At 36.2% G+C, this 22,242-nt stretch overlaps 2 protein-coding genes across 3 annotated transcripts; one reads left to right on the forward strand and one right to left on the reverse strand.

Annotated features, from left to right (window-relative positions):
* Positions 1 to 498: 498 nt before the first annotated feature.
* On the reverse strand, positions 499 to 1,533 carry LOC138895429 (uncharacterized). The gene is made up of 2 exons (XM_070180116.1): positions 1,339 to 1,533; positions 499 to 1,029 (listed from the first exon to the last, which is right to left on the reverse strand). The coding sequence occupies exons 1-2, from the start codon at positions 1,531 to 1,533 to the stop codon at positions 499 to 501; spliced, it is 726 nt and encodes a 241-aa protein (XP_070036217.1).
* An 8,710-nt stretch (positions 1,534 to 10,243) lies between these two features.
* LOC104105469 (agamous-like MADS-box protein MADS1) lies at positions 10,244 to 22,132 on the forward strand. Of its 2 annotated transcripts, none has more exons than XM_009613784.4 (9): positions 10,244 to 10,591; positions 10,820 to 11,063; positions 18,051 to 18,132; positions 18,993 to 19,054; positions 19,128 to 19,227; positions 19,304 to 19,345; positions 19,583 to 19,624; positions 19,747 to 19,934; positions 21,850 to 22,132. In XM_009613784.4, the coding sequence occupies exons 2-9, from the start codon at positions 10,834 to 10,836 to the stop codon at positions 21,851 to 21,853; spliced, it is 750 nt and encodes a 249-aa protein (XP_009612079.1). In that variant the 5' UTR covers positions 10,244 to 10,591; positions 10,820 to 10,833; the 3' UTR covers positions 21,854 to 22,132. The 2 variants fall into 2 exon arrangements, with proteins under 2 accessions (XP_009612079.1, XP_009612078.1); XM_009613783.4 differs by having other exon boundaries at positions 10,452 to 10,591; positions 19,738 to 19,934; positions 21,850 to 22,049.
* The last annotated feature ends 110 nt before the right edge of the window (positions 22,133 to 22,242 follow it).

Genomic DNA, 22,242 nt, shown 5'->3' on the forward strand with positions numbered 1-22,242 from the left:
GCGCACCCTAGGACGAGACCATAGGTCTAATGAATCCCTTATCAAGAAAATATTGCAACTGCTCCTTCAATTCCTTCAACTCTGGCGGGGTCATACGGTATGGTGGAATAGAAATGGGCTGAATGCCCAGAGGTAAATTAATATAGAAGTCAATATTTCTGTCGGGTGGCATCCCCGATAGATCTGCAGGAAATACCTTTGGAAACTCACGCACAACTAGTACTGAATCCATGGAAGGAACCTCCGCAATCGAGTCACGAACATAGTCCAAATAAGCCAGACATCCTCTCGACCATACGTTGAGCTTTGACATAAGAAATACCCCTGCTGGTAGAATGGCCAAAAGTCCCTCTCCACTCTAATCGAGGAAATCCCGACATGGCTAAGGTCACCGTCTTGGCGTGACAATCCAATATAGCATGATAAGGTGACAGCCAATTTATACCCAAGATAACATCAAAGTCTACCATATAAAGAAGTAGGAGATCTATACTAGTCTCAAAACTCCCAATAGTAATCACACACGAGCTGATAGACAAGATCTACAACGATAGAATTTCCCACAGGCTTGGACACATACACAGGAGCACTCAAAGAATCACGAGGAACAACTAGATATGAAGCAAAATAAGATGACACGTAGGAATAAGTAGAGTCCGGATCAAATAGAATTGAAGTATCTCTATGGAAAACTGGAACAACACTTGTGATATCGGCGTCAGATGACTCAGCCTCAGGTCTAGCTGGGAAAGCATAAAATCGGGGATGGGCCCCACCACTTTGACCTACGTCTCTAGGATGGCCTCTATTTGGATGGCCTCCATCTCTAACAGCCTGACCTCCACCTCTAATAGCCCGACCTCCACATCTAACGGTCTGACCTCCACCTTTGGTTCCTTGGCCCCTACCTCTAGCTGGCTGAGTGGGCGGTGGATCAATCGGTGACGGAACCATGGCACGAGAACTATGTTGTGGCATGCTACCCAAAAATCTCTGACAGAACCTCCTAATGTGACCAGTATCTCCACACTTAAAACACCCATCATGTTGATGTGGCTACTGAAGCTGACCGAAACGGGCTGGATAACCATGGTGATAGCGCTGAATCGGAGGCGCACTGATATGAGTTAATGGTGCACTTTAGGTTGGTTGTCCAAAATGAGATACATAAAGACCATGACTTCTTGAAGCACTGTGAGATGCCTGAAGCGATGACTAAAATGGTCTGGGAGGATGGCCTCTACCAAAGGTACCCCTGCCTCCAGATGAGGCACCACTGAAGCTACCGGAATGACGAGGCCGCATATCAGACATCGGCCCCCTCTCTTGACCACGAACCATCTCGATCCGTCTAGCAATATCTACGGCCCTCTGGAAAGTAATATCATCTCCAGTCTCCTTGGCCATCTGTAGCCTGATAGTGAAAGTGAGCCCATCGATGAATCTCACCACTCTCTCCCTCTCAGTAGGGAGCAAGATAATGGCATGGGGAGCTAGGTCCACAAATCGAGTCTCGTACTGGGTAACAGTCATACTACCCTACTGAAGATGCTCAAACTACCTGTGGTAATCCTCTCTCAGAGTGACAATGATGAACTTTTCAAGAAATAGCTGTGAGAACTGATCCTATGTAAGTGCAGGCGAACCACCTGGTCTAGTCAACATAAAATATCTCCACCATTTCTTATTGGAACCAGTCATCTAAAATACTGTAAAATCGACCACATTGGTCTCAACTATACCCATGTTCCGCAACACTTGGCACCGGGCCAGATAATCTTTTGGTTCCTCAGAAGGTGCACCACTAAAATGAATAGGAAAGAGATTGGTAAACTTATCCAGCCTCAACAAAGCCTCAGAAGACATAGCAGGCCTATCACCGGCCTGTGCCGCAATAATCGGCTGAACCACCCTAAATGGAGGGGCTTCTAGATTCTGATATTGGGGAGCCGCCTGCTCCGGGGTGTGAGTAGCGGGAGTATGTGCTCCTCCCCAACCCGAGAGATGGCTGGTGCCACCGGGAATATACCGGCCTAGGCCACACTCTCCATAAGGCCCACCAAACGGACTAGAGCATCCCGAAGCACAAGAGTGGCTATAAACCCCATCGGGACCTGAGTTGGTTTGACGGTTACAGTTTGAGCTGGAACCTTCTTCTTGTGATCAATATGAGGCTCCACTGTGGGTGCTGATACTCGAGCTCTAGGCTGAGCTCTACCTCTACCTCGGCCCTTGGTTACTGCGGCCACAAGGGGCTCCGGCTCCTGTCTGAATGTAGATCTTGTGCATGTTCTCGCCATCTGCAAGAGAACAAGAATATAACATTTCAATCATCAATTATAGAATAAAATTACACGATAGAGAAAGAAGGAAATGAAATTTTTCCTTAACTCCATAGCCTCTTGGAGATAAGTACAGACGTCTCCGTACCGATCCTCCAAACTCTACTACGCTTGTTCGTGACTCGTGAGACCTAGGCAACCTAGTGCTCTGATACCAACTTGTCACGTCCCAGATTTCCCACTCAGACTGTGATGGTGCCTAACATTTTACTTGCTAGGCAAGCCAACGTTAGAAATAGTTTTCAGCCATTTTTAAAAAAATCCAATTAAATGATACCAAGAAACTGAATAACTGAAATAAAACTGAAATAGAGTGAGTAAACCAAAATAATAACGACAGCTAGATACAATCCCAGAACTGGTATCACAAGTACATGAACGACTAGAGTACTGCAAAAAAAAGTTTGAATGAAAGCATAACTGTTTGAAATACAGCAAATAGCTAGATTGGAATGAAAGGGGACTTCAAAACGGCAGACGTCGTGCAGTTTTACCTTAAGTCTCCGTCAAGCAATCAATCCGAACAATCTAATGACTGCCGCTAGCACCGACTTCAAAATCTGCACAAGATGTGTAGAGTGTAGTATGAGTACAACCGACCCCATGTACTCTGCAAGTACCGAACCTAACCTCAATGAAGTAGTAACGAGGCTAAAGAGGGTCACTTATAATAACCTATACGTAGTATAATAATAATAGGAAAGAAAAACAGGAAATACCGGCGAAGCAGTAAACTAATGAAAATAACTCAATCCTCGAAATCAGTGAATCTAGAAATATCATCACTCAGTATATCATTTGAAACTAGCGGAAGCAAACACAATACAATAATGAATACAACACACACAATCCGTTGCGGCGCGCAACCCGATCCCAACGTACAAATACAATCCTCCCTTATTTCACCATATCAATAGCAAGAACAACATATAAAATCCGTTGTGGAGCGCAACCCGATCCCACCATATAATCAGAATAAATACCATAATCCTCCCTTATTTCACCATATCAAAATCACATATAAACTCCGTTGTGGCGTGCAACCCGATTTTACCATATCAATATCAATCCTCCCTTATTTCACATATTAGGGCGTGCAACCTGATCCATAAACTAAATCAATAAATGTAATCAATTCAACAACTCAATTCACGACAATATCTATGATAAAAGAATATGAAAGCAAAGCAATAAAGAACCCCGTACCAAATCAAGGAATGCTACAATTAACACAAAGCAACAAGACAATCCAAATGTATGAGTTAAAGTATACAAGTAAGACAATTAAGGCAAGTAGCAATTAATCATGGAATCATGGAACAAACATTTTAATACAGGAGTAAATAGATAATAAGTAACAAGTTACAACATAGAAAGCAATTAAAGCATGTAACAGTTAAGATATAGAATAAGATAATTAATGAAATACGGGAAAGCACGGAAACAATTACTTTGATGGAGTATATACACTTGTCACCTCACATATACGCCGTTACACATATAATTGACATAACATATAGTTCAAAGGTTCTTAATTCCCTCAAATCAAGGTTAGACCCAACATTTACCTCGCTCCACAATCAAATTAAAGTTCAACCGAAGCCTTTCCTCTAAAATTCGCCTCCAAACCAATCGAATCTAACCAAAATCAACTTAATATCAACAAATAATGCTAGGGAAATCAATTACAATACATAAAGTTAAGATCCTTACTCTTTTTCCAAAAAGTCAACAAAAGTCAACCCCGGGCCCACTTGGTCAGACCTCGAGATTCTGACCAACACTCGATTACCCATTTACCCTCGAGCCCGATTATGTAATTAGTTTTGAAATCCGACCTCAATTTGAGGTCTAAATCCCAATTTTACAAAAACAAAACCCAATTCTACCCAAATCTCTAATTTCTACCATGAAAATCCTAGATTTAATGTTGAAAATACTTGGAAAGTAATGGGTAATTGAAAAGAAATAGATTGAAGTTGCTTACCAATATTTTTGGGAAGAAAATCTCTTAGAAAATTGCCTCTAGGGTGTTTAGGGTTTGAGAGTTTGTGAGAAATGAGCTAAATCCCGTTTTTCCCTCTTTTACCCAGTTGCAGTTATCGCAATTGCGAAACATAGTTCATAATTGCGATGATCTCAAAAGCGATCAACTCTTCGCAAAAGCAAAAAAGTCACTGAGCCTGCTTTTGTCACAAATGCGATGAAGTTATCGCAAATGCGAATAAGGGCTGTCCGCAAATGCGAACAATCAACTCGCAAATGCGAGTCTGCCCCAATTTTCCTTTAGTCGCAAATGCAACACAAAATTTTGCAAATATGAACTTGCCCACCATCGCATCTGCGAACTTAACTTCACAAAAGCGAAGCTGACCCAGCCACCACCAAAATCACATATACGAGCCCGACCTCGCATTTGCGAATAGGTTCTCGCAAATACAAGATCTGCATACTTGATGCACAACATTCTTCAAAGTTCAAAAATCACTCTGTAGTCTATCCGAAACTCACCCGAGCCCCTCGGGCCCCAAACTAAACATGCACACAAGTGTATAAACATCACACGAACTTGCTCCCATGATCAAAATCCCAAAATAATACCTAGAACTACGAATCGAACATCAAAATGAATGATATTTTCAAAGAAACTCAAGAACATGCAACTTCACAACCAGACGTCAGAATCACGTCAAATCAGCTGCGTTTTGCACCAAATTTTGCAGACAAGTTATAAATACTGAAAAAAACCTATACTAAGTTTCAGAACTGAAATCTGAACCCGGTAGTAACAAAGTCAACCTACGGTCAAACTTAGGAATTCTTTTAGCCTTCAAATTACTAGTTATCAACAAATTGCGTTAAATCACATTAGGGACTTCCAAATTTGATTCTGGGTAATGAACAAGTCCCAAATCACGATATAGACCCATCGGGACCATCAAAACACTGATCCGAGTCTGTTTACACAAAACGTTGACCGCTGTCAACTTAAATGAGTTTTAAGGTAAAATTTCACATTTTCATCAACTTTTCACATAAAACTTTCCAAAAAAAGACACAAACTGCGCACAAAAATAGAGAAAGGATAAATGGAGCTATTTGAGGTCTCAAAACACATAAATGAAGGCTAAAACCAAAATTGACCTATCAAGTCATTACACTAGCTCACCAGATTGAGCATTCTATTGAACTGAGGAAGGTCATTGTCTTTTATGTAGAGAAGCCCCATCATTACCGGTTTCTCCATCATGGTTAATCACCACGGTGTCTATAGCCAGCTCGGACGTAGTGCTCGTCACTACAGCATCTGTGGACGACTCGGGCATGGCACCCTTCGCCTTTTTATTTTTTCCCCCGGCCGCGGAGGAACGTCGCCTTTTTTGTTGCTTGTTCTCCGGCCTAGGACTTGATACGCTCAAATTACACCTAAATAAATAGTGTAAGGTGGTCGATGTCAAATATAATAACCCAACTAGGTTGGGGTCGAATCCCATGGGGAATATGTGAGAAAAGGTTACTTGAATAGTGTGAAACTTGACTTAAGTCGTAATCCTACTCCGTTAGCTTAAAAGAGAGTGTTATAATTATGAGTTATCGAAAAAACTATTTTGTTATGAGAAAGTTATTAATTTGATTAAGGAAACCAAGGTTGTGTCCCCATCAATGGAATGTAATGTTATCGGTGTTAATATGATATATTCCTAATGGAAGGTCCTTTGATATGCAAATGGTTTCTAAATGACTACCCAATATTTCCCAATAGTTAGGTAGTATTTTCTATTTATGATTTTCCCAAATATAAAAGTGTTATAATTAAGAACAACCAATTTATGCCAAATAAAAACCACTTATTCCTAAGCGATTCTATTAAAAAAGGTTTAAAGCCTTGAGTTTTTGCTATTCAATTCTACCAAACCCTAACCCACTTTTCCAAGTAAAGATAGAATGAAATGACATTAGTCAATGTTTGCAACCACCAACATTAAATGAAGCGTGAGAAATGAATAAATACCAACCAACCATATATATATATTCAATGGTAAACACACATTAATATTACACCCATTTAGGGCCCACAACCTTAGTATTTAAAACTAGTTACTCGTACTAGAATCCAAGAACAAAGCAATAAATGAAGTCATAAAGCTTACAAAGATAAAAGATTCTTTATTCAAAAGCTTCCAAAATAATGGCTTATTCAATGCTCTAAAAGTAGACTCTTTTTCAGACCAGATGTCCCACAAAAACCCTAGTAAATCTATTTATAATGGGCCAAAGGTCGGGGTCAAATTTAGATAAAATAGCGGGCCTATCACCGGCCTGTGCCGCAACAATCGGCTGAACCACCCCAAATGAAGGGGCTGCTAGATTCTTATATTGGGGAGCCGGCTGCTCCGGGGTGTGAGTAGCGGGAGTCTGTGCTTCTCCCCGACCCGAGAGATGGTTGGTGCTACCGGGAATATACCGATCTAGGCCACACTCTCCATAAGGCCCACCAAACGAACTAGAGCATCCTAAATCAAAGGAGTGGCTATAAACCCAATCGGGACCTGAGTTGGCTTGACGGTTACAGTATGAGCTGGAACCTTCTCCTCGTGATCAATATGAGGCTCCACTGCGGGTGCCGGTACTCGAGCTCTAGGCTGAGCTCTACCTCTACCTCGGCCTTGGCCTCTGCCCCTGGTAGTAGCGGCCACAGGGGGCTCCGGCTCCTGTCCGACTATAGATGTTGTGCATGTTCTCACCATCTGCAAGAGAACAAGAATATAATGGTTCAATCATCAATTATAGAATAAAATTGCACGATAGAGAAAGAAGGAAATGAAATTTTTCCTAAACTCTATAGCCTCTTAGAGATAAGTACAGACGTCTCCGTACTGATCCTCCAAACTCTACTACGCTTGCTCGTGACTCGTAAGACCTGGGCAACCTAGTGCTCTGATACCAAGTTATCACGACCCAGAATTTCCACACTCGGGACCGTGATGGCGCATAACATTTCACTTGCTAGGCAAGCCAATGTTAGAAATAGTTTTTAGCCATTTTAAAAAAAATCCAATTAAATGATACCAAGAAACTGAATAACTAAAATAAAACTGAAATAGAGTGAGTAAACCAAGACTGAGTGATTGTTGCCCTGAGAGGCAGTATTTGCTTTCATTGTTGTTGCACATAGTTGCTATATGTCATTGTTTTGAAACTTTTGAGAGATACTATATCCAAATTTTACTTGAACTTGACATGTATAAACTGATTTGACTTAAATTGCCGGATTTAGAAGAAGGTCTACTGTCTTGTTGAGATCACTATAAATGAACTATAACTGTGTAGATCGTCACTATTTCAGTTCTTTATTTATTATTGTTACTTATTGGGTTGGTTGTACTCACGCTACACCTTACACTTCGTGTGCAGATCCAGGTGTTCACAGTCATAGCGGGTGTTGATATTTGAGCAGCTGATTCCGGAGACTATCGAGGTAGCTGCATAGCGTTCCCAGACCTTGGCTCTCCTTCATTATCTTTATTGCATTTCAGTTTCTTATTCCTTAGACATTGTAGTAGACTGTTCGTGGTATAGATGCTCATGTACTCGATGACACTCCGGTTTTGGGATAGATTGTATTATGTTGCGGGTTTATTTCTGTTTCAAAAAGGTTTTTTCCTTAAATAGTAATTGCTTCCGTCTATAATTTCAAAGCTTTTACTGTGTTAAGATAGTTGAGTAGTGAATGACCTAGTTCCACGATAGACGCCATCATGACGGTTGGTTTTGGGTCGTGACAGAATAGTGGCCATCTCGCTCATTTCCAGTGTTGCTCAATATTGTCCCAGCTTATCTGCAACTCTATTTTGCTCCCTGTATACATGCACGATACATGGGCTACCGAGTTGACGAAGTACGTACCTACATTCAAAGAGTATAGGTGAGTAGTGCATGTTATGGTTGTGCATCATAGATATTATCTCTGTCGAATCCACATTGATTTCTAGTGGTGTTAAATGATATCGCCAAGCGATTTGCAGTCCTTCTAGTATAGCACATAGTTCCATATAGGTGGAGTCTCTTGTTGGTCGATTGCCAGTGTATTAGAGTATTCAGCTACCTGAGTCAAATTATTAAGCCAAAACTCATAGCCAAATAATTGAAAACCATTGTTGAATTCTCTATAGAAGAAAAAGGAAAGGAGATGAGAAAAGAGAAGCAGAAAAGATGAAGAAAAATATGAGAGAGAGAGAGATGTGTGTATCAGGCGTGAGGTAAGGTTTCCAATTAAAGCCCTAATATTAAGGAATCCCTCCTTGGAGACACAATGTCATCCCTTAGGAATTTGTCCGACCATCATACGTGTCTGGTGATTGTATATATCACTTAACTTGTAACGGTGGAGACCTAATTGCCTCACGTTGTATTCCTCTTAGTTGCTTTAACCCAAAAGGCGTCTCTCCAGTTATATTTCTGAATTCACCCTTTTCTGGCCCACTTTATCATCACGTACGCGTTTTATGTGAGATTTGGTAATACGGGATTCATAGCGTGCGCACCCCTTAATTTCAAGTTCAATTTTCGGTGATCCTTGGGATATTACATGTAATTGCCATGTGTTTTTTAGTAAGTTCATAATTTTTATTTCACCGAAAAAATATAGGAATCTTCTAGTATTAGAAAATCCCTACGAGAAATTATCTAGTATTGGAATAAAAACTGTCCAAGTTAAATGGAGGGAATATCTATTGAAAGAAAAAATTAAGCTAACTAATTTGAGAATGAGTCATTGCTATTGTTGTCGTAGTTACCATATCTTATGTCATTGGTAGATATTTCTGAACATCGGACATCTGAGGCAACTTGGTGAATTCGTTAATGCAATGTAAAGTTAATGGGAGTAAATTTTGGCTGCACAAGATGAAAAGCTACCACACAGCATATGGCCTTAGACTGATAGATGACAACCAAATGTAGTAAAGTGTATCATGAGGTTTCCCCTACCCTTACCATAAACGAATTGAGTAATGGGTGATGGTCAATAGGACATCACATGGGAGTCTTGTTCCTAGGCGTCACAACTTCAAGAAACGCGAAAAAACAAATTCGAATAATTCAAGAGAGAGAAGTACTTTTGGATATCGAGAGACCATTTTATATATATATATATATTATTATTTTTTTACTTTAACCATTGGATACTTGAAATTCACTAAATCAGAAGAAACATTTTAAGAGAGGTAAAAAGCTATCTACCAAAAAGTTCTTTCATTTCTGAAATTTAAATTCAAAATTTCTAGTTAAAAGTGAAGAGTTTCCATCCATTCCGCACTCGTTGATGATAGACCAAAGAAATATTGGGTAGAGGTGATTAGGTAGGATATATCATTACTTTAGCTTACTGAGCACATGACCTACGATAGGAAGGTGTGGGGGTCGAAGATTAGGGCTGAAGGTCGAGACGCAGCTGTGAGTTTCTCCTAGGCTTACCAGTAGTGCTAGTATTATTCTTGATTCTTTATTATTACATGTTATGTCATTACTTCCGTAGACTATTACATTTTTGTTACTATTATTTGTTGCTTTGTTTTTACTGTTTCTTGAGCTGAGTATATTGGAAAGGTAGGGGTAAGGCTTGCGTGCATACTACCCTCCCCAAACTCCACTTATAGAACTACATTGGGTTTGTTGTTGTTCCTCTTTTTCTTCCTTTAATCATCTAAAAATTCAGGGAGGAGGTGTGAACTGGAGCTGTGAATATTTTCTTAAACAAAGAGGAGGTCAGAATTCAATAGAAAGAAATCTTGAACAGGCTACAGCTGAAATTTTAAAAAAAAATTACATAAAGGGTTTACTCGTTTCTTTTTTTTCTCTACTCTATTTAAATTGTGGGTTGACTGCACTTACAACAAACTATTCAATCCCATTAATTGTCACTTTTCAAAAGAGCCTCTTACTGTCTCTCACTCCCTTTTTCCCATACTTTGAGAAAATGGATGGTTGATATGGAGTTTAATCAAAGTGTACACCTAAAATTTTACATCCTCTTTTGTTACTTTCCTTCAATACCACTTACCTACACTACATCAAAAAAATTATTTGTAGTTTAGTGTAGACATACAAGCAAAAAGTAGTATTGCGGTTGGACGGTCCAATTTTTTCCTATCTATAACTACCCTTCTGCTTGTGCAACTCACTTCCATTTTCTGCAAGCTCTCATGTTCAAAGCTATACAAAATAGAATTTTCTGCAAGAAATTCTAGGTAGACTTTCTTTATTTCTTTACCTTATCCTTGCTATATTTCCTGATCAAAACATCATAATAAAAGTATCAAGAAGTAACTACAAACATACGCAAGTCTAAGAAAAATTGTTGTTTTGCTTGTTTTGGATGCACACAAAATATATTTATCTTAGACGACACTTTTAATTTCCCCGATTGAGGAAATTATCAGCTAACGAGATCGTGATATTGGTTTTGCTTTTTTCAGCTTTAGAAGGGAAGATGGTGTTTCCTAATGAAGAATTTGAGTCATCTAATTCTCAGAGGAAATCAGGAAGAGGAAAGATCGAAATCAAGAGGATTGAAAATACTACAAATCGACAAGTTACTTTTTGTAAGCGTAGAAATGGCCTCCTTAAAAAAGCCTATGAGCTTTCTGTACTTTGTGATGCTGAAGTTGCCCTTATTGTCTTCTCCAGCCGTGGTCGCCTATATGAATATGCCAATAACAGGTTCAATATTTATGACCAATTTTTTGCCAAGATCTGCTTTTAACCTAAAAAATTTCAGCTAAACTGTTTTTCCAAATATTTTTCTTTCTCTGTTTGTGTGTGTCAATTTATGTTTTTTTTTTCTATTGTTAAGAACAAAAAGATGCAGATTGATTGCCTTATGTCAGTCAAGATTTTGTGTGTGGATTTCTTGACATAAGAAAGTAAATATGGTGTTCAGTTAAAAGATTGAGTTTCTTCGTCACAAAGATTTGCTTATCTAATTGTTTGCTTTATGTTTTTGTTTCTTTTTCTTTATGAGCTTTAGAACACCAACCTTTCTTTTGTTGCTTCTTCTCAGTTGCTTCTTTGATTTTAAAGATAGATCTGTTTAAAACAGATATAGAGAAATATGTTGTACAAATAAACTTACAAGTAAGGTTAAGAGATATGAGAAAGTACAACGAAAATCTTAGCTTTCCCTTCTCTATCTCCATTTTCTTGGCATCTTTGCCATTTCCTCTAGTGCATTTTTCTCTCTCTCTAAGCTGTCATGTTGTGATTTGCTCTTTACTCCTCCAATTGACGTTTCCTTAATAACATGTCATTTTAGAAATCACAGAGGCCATAGCCTATCAACTTACAGATTAGGGTTTCAGATCAAGTTCCCTCTTTAATCCAGTCAAAAGTTGAATTAGGGTTATTTAAGAAAGGCAATTAGATTCTGCCCTTCTCTTTACCATTCTATCCCTCTACAGTCCCAAATAAAACTACTCTATTATTTCTATTTCTAGGGTTTCCATAATCTTGAAAGGGCCTGATATAGAACTCATTAAACTTCCAATTTCAGGATAGTCAAAACTTAAGTTTGAGTGATCTTAGCAAATGGGTTTGTTACCTTCAGTAATTTCTTGAAATGAAACATTGAAATATGGGGCTAGGGTTTGATGTGATTAATTAGGACCATAGATATCATATCATACGGGAGTTAAACACGAATATTTGGTCACGTCAGACACGAATTTTCAGTTCTGAGCTAAACAACTAGAAGGTTTTGTCATATATTCCTTTTCTCGGTTGGTTTCTTTTATCACTACTCACTTCATTCAAAAAAAAGAACTTTTTATCTCAAAGGGTAAATTTTTACTCTTTATGTATTACGGTATTTCTTTCTACACTTAGATCTTTCTTGCGTTTTATCTTCAACACTTTGATTTGAATTTTAAGCTTAAACAGCTAACCTGGTGGAAAATTCCTTAAACAGGGCCATAAGCAATTCCATATACTCTTGATATCTTTCCTTTTTATTCGGTTAAGAAAATTATATCTTTCTATAATTGAAAATTTAATATTTATTTTAAACATCTAATTTTACATGTTCTTATAAAAAGGGTTTAGAAGTATGGCCTTTAAGAATACTTTTGATATTCTTTCTTAAACTAATGTCCATTAAAATGAATAAGAAAACGGAGAGTATATGTATGAAGACCTAGTCAAACTATTAGAGGGTCACAATTTCATCAGATTTTGGTCTTATTTTTCACCATTTGTTGGGGGAGAGAGGGGTACGGAAAGAAAGAGAAAGAGAGTCACTGCACTTTTTATGTGATGTCTTTCGTGCATAGGGAAGAGCGTGCAACCATAGAATGGCTGCTCTTTGAACTGACTGCTTCTCATCTGCTGCACTCAAAACACTTTACACAAGAGAAAGACTTCACTAAAAGCCTCTCTCTCTCACACACACACACACTAAAAAACACAAGGAGAGTATAAAATAATGGAGGAAACTGCAAAGGAAAGATAAAGTTTTGGATGTTTGGGAATGGGTAAAAGGGTAAACTTGAGGGTATTATTCCTTGGGTAAAAAGGAGAGAGATAGAGACATGAATTCAAGCCAATATGTTGTGGGATCTTGCGCCAGCGTGGCAGGGGACAACCAATCACTGCCTCGACGAAATTAAGGTTACAGAACTTCTCCCCTCACTGTAAGTTGCAGGTCTTCCCCATAGAAGCTAAGTTCATCCTTAACCCAGTGGATAATACTTGGAAACCCAAAAGAAGACTCAATTTCCAAAACCAATTTCCTTTTTTCTAAGGAAAAAGTTTGGTTTTATTTTGACCTCTTCACCTACTATTCTCGGAGCATATGGCAGAAAGCTATTTAATCACTCCCTCGGTTTTAATTTATATGATTCGAAATAAATTGAGACATTTAAAATTTGTACTCTTCAATATTATATTATGATATTTGTGTGGAACATGTTTTTAAAAGTAAAATTAAAAGTTTAAATTACAAATTTTTCAAATTTAAAGAGATTATACTTTTGTAACAGACTAAAAAAAAAATAGGTTAACATAAATTAGAAGAGAATGAATTGGCTTTAAAAAAAATCCAGTTGAACCTCTTGACCTACTAATCTCGAGGCATATGGCAGAAAGCTACTTACTCACTCCCTCGATTTTAATTTATATGAACCGGAAGAAATTGAGACTTTAAAATTTGTACTCTTCAACATGCCAATATTTGTGCGGCAGTAATAACTTGTTAAAAGTAAAATGAAAGTTTAAATTACATTTACTTTATATTTAAAAATGCTATTAATTCCTTTTGTAACATACTAAAAAAAGAAACAGAATAAAATACTCTATTCGGTTCACTTTAAATAATTTTTTGATTGTTTTCACATCTATTAAGGAATCTAACTTTTAGCATTAATTAATAATTAAATTGACCATATTAACTTTAATTTGTTCATTGAAAATATAACAAATACTCCTAAGCTCTTTACTCCAACGGCAACTTTGAAAAAAAGAAATTAATTCCTTCATGATATCTGAAAAAATCAGATATTATAGACAACAACAAAAAAGCCAAAAAAATAATTAAAGTGGAGGAAGTAAATTAGAACAGAATGAGTTAGCTTTAAAAAATCCTGTTGAACTATCTGTTTTTTCTTCCTTTAAAGTTCTAAAATGGTAACATTGGTTTTACTAAAATAAAGAGTTCATTATATAAGGCAACCGAAACAAAAATTCTATCTTTACAATGCAAAAGAATTTGAGAAACTCCACAGTTGATCTAAAAATGTATAGGTGATGTGTGCACACATCAATCCTTATTATGTTCTTTCTTTTCTCATTGTCGCACAATACTAGAGATTTTGTGCCAGATTATGTCCTGTAAGTTGGGCAATTTATTTTGCAATTTTGAAATTTTGAAATTTAATTTTTGGTTCCTCTGGTCTGGTTGCAGTCAATGATTTTTCAAAAGTATTTTCAAAAGGATAAGGCAAAAATTGTTTAGATGATTTTGAGAGATATTATGAACATTTTACATTGTTACTTCATAAGGAGCCAACATAAGATTAAGCAACTAGCCTCAATTTTAGGATGAGGTACCAATAGAAAGAAAGAATAGTTTTCGGAATACACAAATCATAAGGTACAAAGATGTCCTTATTCTAGGCAAATAGTAACTCTTCTTTGACAATTTTGTATCATAATCTTTCTTTTTTAAAAATAAAAGACAATCCTATGATTAACATTTTTTACTATACAAATTTACAACTCTCAAAATTTCAATTAGCTTAATGAATTAAATTTTAAAGTTTGATGTGATTACTCTCTCAAATTAATGATTTAATCATTTTTAATAGTTTCTTCTATTGTCACTAATATAATACATTAACCAAATTAACAATTTCTAGTTAAACAGCTTCCTATAAGATGGGATAGTAGTAGTTGACAACATATAGTAATTGACAAATTGAGGACAAAATAAGCACCTTATTGCATTTGTCTCGACAACTTTTTAATTAGTACTTCTATGATAAGCTAAGCATCTCTTTGTACTCGATCCACTTTGTAACCACGTCAAAGATCACCTTCAAGCTATTAAAATTTTGAAAGGTTTATACTTCAAAATTTTGATAGGCTGTATGTTGCTTCTTAACCACATATAGAAAGATAATTGTATCATTTTTCACGAGAAAGTCTATTGAAAACAGCCTCTCTATCTCCATAAGGTAGAGGTAAGGTTTGCGTATATACTATCTTTCCCAGACCTCACTATGTGAAATTATACTGGGTATGTTGTTGTTATTGTCACGGCAAAATAGATCCATATATTATATACTACTTCTTTTATAAATAAAAATGCATTGCCTCCATGATTTTTTAGATGATGAATGAGCATTCACATTCTAATACAGCCATTTCCTAACTTAGCATACAAAGAAAATATCACTTCATCGAGAGTTAAGAAGTCTAACTCCAAGAGAGTGCCTTTGTATTTTGTCTAGTTGTAGAAGGCCTCTAATAATGTGTGGAAGATCTTACTATCAAAATCTTTTTGGCGATTGAGAAGGCCTCTAATAGCGTGTGCAGTGCTTATGCATAATAGTCTTGAGGAGAAAAACAAACCGTTTGAAGTATAAGATTAGAGAAACCTTCCTTCTGTTAGTTTGCCCTGATTTTTTATCATAATTAAAATTGTTTTTTTTTCGGTTAAAAAGAAAAAGATTTTTTTGGTGGAAAAGAACTCTTCCACATTTATATTTTTCTCACAGTAACACAACCCATAGGTTTTGAGAGTTTTATTTATAGGGAGAGAATTTTCTCTCAATAATCTCAGGCTCTTTTTTATATTTTAGTGAATCATTCATATGTAAGTTAATTGACCAAATTAATTACCTCCTTCAGACATAAACACAGAAAATTCAGTTTTTTGTGATTCTATGCAAGTAATTTTTTTTTTTGTTATTGTTTTTGTAAGCAAGACTGTAACCTGTAATTTTGCTACTAGTAAGGTAGATATAGGTCTCCATTTTTATTTTTTTTTGGCAGCTGAGGTAAGGATGTGTACATCCACCTCTCTTTTATTGTTGGTTTGACTTCCCTAATGAATACAACCCAGTACAACAACAACAACAACTACAACCCAGTATAATCACACTAGTGGGGTCTGGGGAGGGTAGTGTGTACGCATACCTTACTCCTATTCTAGGGTAGAGAGGCTGTTTACGATAGACCCTCGTCTCCCTCCCTCCAAGAACTCACCACCTTGCTCCCAGTCATGGGAACAATTGATTTTAAAAATAAAATTGACCAAATCTTGTTAAACTATAGTACAGTGGGAGCCGAGGGTCTATCGGAAACAACCTTTCTACCCCAGGGTAGGGGTAAGGTCTGCGTGCACACTACCTTTCCCAGACCCCACTAGTGGAATTATACTGGGTTGTTGTTGTTGTAGTAGTACTGGGTTGCATTCATTAGGGAAGTCAAACCAACAATAAACCAAATCTTATTAAACTATAGTACAGTCTTTTAGTATTTTTTTTTTCTCTCTGTGACACCTTATTATGTTGATCCCAATACATTCTTACAATGTAGATATACTAACAAGAGAGAGCGTGATATTTTACTTCCTCGTGTTGCATAAGTGGATGACTTTACCCTTTGTATTACTTGAGTTATCAGCTAAATTATGCTTGTACATGCTCTTGTGCTATTCTAGGTGTGTAAATCTAAAGGAATGATAAGACGTTTTGTTCAGTTTTAGAAGCCATCTTATTGTGGAAGGAAATATCATTAGAATTGACTATAAAATGAAAGAATATATATTTTGCGCATATGTGCGCAGCATCTAAAATATTTGTTTCCCTAAAGCAATGTTGGGGTCTAGCTCTTGTGTATCATCATCAATTCCTGAATCTTTATTTCCTATTGAATGTGCCATTGAATGCGATATTCTTTCTTGAATTGTAAATATTCCGCGGGTTAATCTGTTTTTTGGCTCTTTACAAACTTGTTTTTAGTTTTATGACCCTACCTCTTATTTTACACATGGGATATTTGCTTTTACACGTAAGAGGTCTGTCTTTTATACATAAGAGATCTAAAAAGGTCATTTTCTTAAATTCAAAATTGTAGAAGGGCATGATGTACAAATAACACATTTTATTCCTCTACTCTGCAAAAAAGAACATAATATAAAGAGTGCATATATTGCTTAGGGCTGTTTCTTCTGCCCAATGGAATAGTGAGAGTTTTCATCATTTTCCCTTTGGCGTCCCTTAGTACTTAGGTTCCAATCATGAAGAACAATGCCAAACATGCAATAATCTAAAAATAAAAGATTAAACCATGTGATAGACTTCTACTCTATCAATATATTTTACATATTCTAACAGGTAACTTACCATCAAGTTACCATTCTGCTTATATAAAAAATTTAAATGTTTGATTGTGTTAAAATTCTACTTACACTGCTACTGCACAACTGACAAATAGCCTCCCAAAAAAAGTTCTTATTACCTAATTTAGTTTCTTTTGGTAAGAGAGGTGGAAAACAATTGAGGAAATGGGCCTCCATGGCCATTTTCAATGTTAAAATTAAGAAAGTATCATTTTTAGATCTTTTTAAGTATAAAAATAAATCTCTCATATATATATAAAAAAAAAAAAAAAGAGATATATCATAAAACTAAAAATAAGTTTGTAAAGACCCAAAAAATCATTTGACCCACCCCGCCCAAATATATAAATGCTAATAATTTAATGAAATTGGACAAAATAACTACTTAAGCTGGTGTGACTTGGTTGTTCATAACTATTTAAGCTGAGAATGCTGGTTTTATATTGATTTCTTTGAAAATCCCTTTTAATTTTCCACCAAGGGCTTGGTGGCTGTGAGACTTTTCTTGTGATGCAATTTGACAAAAAGTCTAATATTCTCAAACTATATAGAGAGTAAATTTTTGAACATTTATGAAAAATGTAGGTTGTAAAAAGTCTCCAGGGTTTTTGGTACATTTGACACAGTAATGTTAGGAGATGCTGGCCTATAATTATCCCATAGATTTCTTCTAAATTGGTTAGAATGCAAGCTTTTAATTAATTCGGGCTTTAGTTATTTTGAGGGAAATGAAGAGAAAATAATTATGCGGTTTAAATTAGAGTACTGTTAAAGCCTTAATTTGTTTATCAATTCTAATTGGGTATGTGTAGTGTTAGGGCGACCATTGATAGGTACAAGAAACACCATGCTGATTCCACCAGTCAAGGGTCTGTTTCTGAAGCTAACACTCAGGTATACTTGTTATTCTTCGATCTTGAGTCATCATCAACAGTAAAAATAAGTATATTTGATGTATTCGCATAGCGTTTTCTATTTTTACTTCTTTGATATTGCAGCGCATCTTTGTTTGGTAGTTTGGTAGGATGTATTAGGTAAAATAATAGTATATGTATTAGCTTTGGTGTTATTAATTCCTTATTTGGTTGTGTTTTTAACCTACGTATAATTAGTACCTGTATTAGTTATACACATTATTCAGTACTTTTTATACATAGCAAACCATTACATTAGCAATATCATGGTTTTTAACATATGGATAAAATGTATAAAGATAAAATTGACCTTTCAAAAGCTTTTTTAAATCTATAGAGAGTATTTTCATAAACAAACAATTTTTAGAAAGAAAAAAAAAATATGCAATGCGTGTTATTTCTAATATACCAAATGAAATAGTCAATAAGAAATAATTTCAGCATAACTAATTCCAACATTATTAATACACCAAACTCAGTACTATTCTTATACGCCCTACCAAACGACCTCTTATTGTTAAATAAATAAAAATGTCTTTAGTAGCACATCATGTCCAAGTCCGTCTTAGTCTAATATTACATTATAAATATATAGTTTCTCTAACACTTCAAGTTTGGACATTATCTACCGGCATATAAGTCTTTGACAAAACAAAAGACTTATCGTACTAAGTAAACGTAGGAACATAACTAAAGTAATTGGTATCCATCACAGAAAAATACAAATGGGAAATGGTATGTTAAAAGAAATGTTTGTGGCGTGCATTTGCATTTGATCCTCCTATTCAAGTGAATATCATAATAGAGTTGATTAAATGGACGCAACTTTATTTTTCTCAGTATTACCAGCAAGAAGCAGCCAAACTGCGACGACAAATACGAGATATACAGACTTATAACAGGTCAGTACAAAGAGATCTTCTCTAATATGAATTAGCACAGTTCACTAGATTTACGATTATGCTTTTTGTTTAGGCAAATAGTTGGAGAGGCCCTGAGCAGTTTAAGCCCTAGGGACCTAAAGAATTTGGAAGGGAAACTTGAGAAGGCCATTGGTAGAGTCCGTTCCAAAAAGGTAAATTCCACTTATTGCTAGCTTATTCCACTAGTTTTCCGATTATCCTGATTGACACGTTCTTATGATTTTCCAGAATGAATTGCTCTTCTCAGAAATTGAGCTCATGCAAAAGAGGGTAAAACCACTCATTCCTGTGCTTTACATACTAAAACTTTTTTTGTTAAACCCTGCACGCAGTGTATTCCCACAAGGACGCCGCATTACTCTTATCCTGAAAAGGAATAGAGATTGTTTATGATAGATCTTCGTTAAAACCTTTTTTGCTAAACCCTGCATATTGATGACAAAGAGGGTAGTGGTTATATATATGTTCTATTTTCATCTTTAAAGAAAGCCAAATAACTTGTTGCAGGAGATTGATCTGCAGAATGCCAACATGTATCTACGAGCAAAGGTAATATGCTTTTCTTAATAATGCATTTGTATATCTCCTTGCGTCCATATATTTATATGATACTATTATTATAAAAATAACATTACTTTAACTTCAAAATTAATCTTTCAAAGATGTTGCAGATAGCGGAGGTAGAGAGAGCACAACAGCAAATGAACTTGATGCCAGGAGGATCTGAATACAATCAGCAGCAGCAGCCAATGACTACTTCTCAGAATTATAACGATGCTCGCAACTTCCTGCCTGTAAATCTGCTGGAACCTAATCCCCATTACTCTCGCCACGACGACCAAACTGCTCTCCAGCTTGTGTAAGTTTCTCTTTCCCCCACCAACTTTTTATTTATTTATTTAATCCCACCCTTTAGATATTGGGTGTGCTTTCATTCCAACGCGAAAGATAACAGAAGGAGGGGGACTAGGCCTGATGTCTGTTACATCAAAGATTGAATGGGTTCAACCTTTCAAAATATTGGACTAAGAAGTTAAAATTTAGTCTTCCAGTCCATATCAACGAACAATTAACTAACATAGAAATTTTCCTTCAGGCATATTGCCTTAGGTGTGGGGGTTAGACAAGACCCCTACCATGTCTATTCATAAGCAAAAAAGTAAAGATAGAAGAGGGTCCTACAATAAAGACTGATTGAATCAATCTTCCAATTTGTTATGAAAGGAAGCAGCCTATTCAATCCTTTCATCATACTCTAAAAGATCAACTAACAAAGAAATTACATTTTTCGTATCTTCGTCTAATAGTAGGGAGTTGCCATCTATCTAGTTGAATTAACCCATTAACCTTTCTAGGAAGTTGTTGAAGAGAGTAGTAAAATATCTCATTCTGATTCAATCTTTGATATCTGCCTTAACTTATTTTATTACACAAAAAAATAACATCCCACTTACCCGTCAGCACCAATAGGTATATATAACTTAAACCCGCCTTAAGACATGATATGTGAAAATGTAGGTTGCTCGGACTCTCCGAGAATATTGCCGGTTGCGTGTCGGATCTTCCTAGTGTATTTTTGGAGGATCCGATACTGGTGTGATTGCACTGAAAATAATAAGTGGAATCTGAAAACTTAACTCCACTATACCACTATCTTCTAGGCAGAATGAGTATTACCCATTTCATTATAATTATGAATCAACTGTGTCCGGTTGAGTTACCTAGGAGTCTCACAAGAATTGCAGAAGGAATTTCCAATAAATTTATAAGTTTTGAACTATTGAACCCATGATCTTAAGGTTTTAAGTAGGATGTTCAGATTCTTTCAACAAGATATCAAAGCTAACCATGTGTGTAAGTTCATTCTCACACTAGTTTAAATTCGCATTGAGGTTTATGTATGAACTTTGAAATCGGGTTACACATGTTGGCTGGTATTGAGTTTATCTCTTCAAAGGTAAAATTATTAATATTGATGCAACATATTACGTATAAGAACATTTCTAGTGAAATTTGTCCCTAAGAAGTCGGAAATAAAGGTATTGAGTTAGATAGTAGTCAGATTGTGTAATGACTTCCAAATGAGTTTATAATAAAAAGTCATAGACTACTCCATCCATTTCCTTAGTTGTTTTGGGTTGACTGGTCAAATACTTTCATACTATGTATCCTCCTCTATGCTGTACATAAAAAATAAAAATAAAAATAAAAAGGCAGCTAAGGGTAAGTGCACATATAACCATTCTCATGGATGCTATTTAGAGATTCGCCGATATTTATTTTGTTCTAAAATTTTAAACTAAAATTCAGGACATTATTGTCCTGAAAAAGTGAAATTCATGACGCATTGGCTAATTCTTAAATAACAGCCCTTAGAGTGGCTGCCTGGTGTCATTTCTACCTGGTACACAAGGCATCTCGCGTTCATAGTGGATCCAGGAAAAGTCCGCACCCCATCTTGATCTATGCTGTACATAGTTGGTCAAAATCTTAATGAAGGACCAGATGCTTTGTCTAATCTAAGAAGGGCCTAAGGCTATAGTGGGAAGTTTTCTGAAGTTGGCAAAATTTTGAGAAGCTTGTATGTCTCATATACAGCTAGCCAACAATATGCCATCCTCTTAGCTTACTTGAAATAATGTTGAAGCTGAGCTCTTGTATGCAAGATTATTGTATATTTTTCTATATCTTAATGGACATATTTAAAAGTAATGCTACAATAATCTCTAACTGATTATTTCCACTTTTTTTCCTGCCTGATGTTATTTCTGCAGCTGATATATTGGAGGGCTCTACTATCAAGTTTTCTGAATTTGGGTGAGGGGTCTTCCTTCATCTTCAGAAACGTCACTCCAATTTTAACCTATAGTTGTAAATCATCAGAACTATCACCACTGAGATTTTAACTGTTTATTTTCAAGCATTCAGTCATCTATTAATTAAGGAATGAAATCTTGTTTGATGTTGCCTTTTACTCTTACAGGCTTTCTATAAATGCTATAAACTGTTGTATGGCAACCTAGTGATAATTTTTAAAACTAGCTATTAATCTCTTCATATTTATCGTAGAGGGTGGACTTCCCTCCGTTGGCTCATGTATTTAAACTGGTTGTCATTACATGAAAGTACATGATATTTTATACAAGGAAAGGCTTAGTCATTTTACT

This window comes from Nicotiana tomentosiformis, chromosome 7, assembly GCF_000390325.3.
Source record: "Nicotiana tomentosiformis chromosome 7, ASM39032v3, whole genome shotgun sequence".
Classification (NCBI taxonomy): Eukaryota; Viridiplantae; Streptophyta; class Magnoliopsida; order Solanales; family Solanaceae; genus Nicotiana; species Nicotiana tomentosiformis.

Excerpts from the sequence above, each read along its gene's own strand:
- LOC104105469 (XM_009613783.4), top strand. The coding sequence starts at position 10,834 with ATGGTGTTTCCTAATGAAGAATTTGAGTCATCTAATTCTCAGAGGAAA. Across the intron at positions 19,346-19,582 it reads TTGAGCTCATGCAAAAGAGG|GAGATTGATCTGCAGAATGC; the intron begins GTAAAACCACTC and ends AACTTGTTGCAG. Across the intron at positions 19,625-19,737 it reads ACATGTATCTACGAGCAAAG|ATGTTGCAGATAGCGGAGGT; the intron begins GTAATATGCTTT and ends AATCTTTCAAAG.
- LOC138895429 (XM_070180116.1), bottom strand. The coding sequence starts at position 1,533 with ATGACTGTTACCCAGTACGAGACTCGATTTGTGGACCTAGCTCCCCAT. Across the intron at positions 1,030-1,338 it reads TTGCTAGACGGATCGAGATG|TGTGGAGATACTGGTCACAT; the intron begins GTTCGTGGTCAA and ends GGGTGTTTTAAG.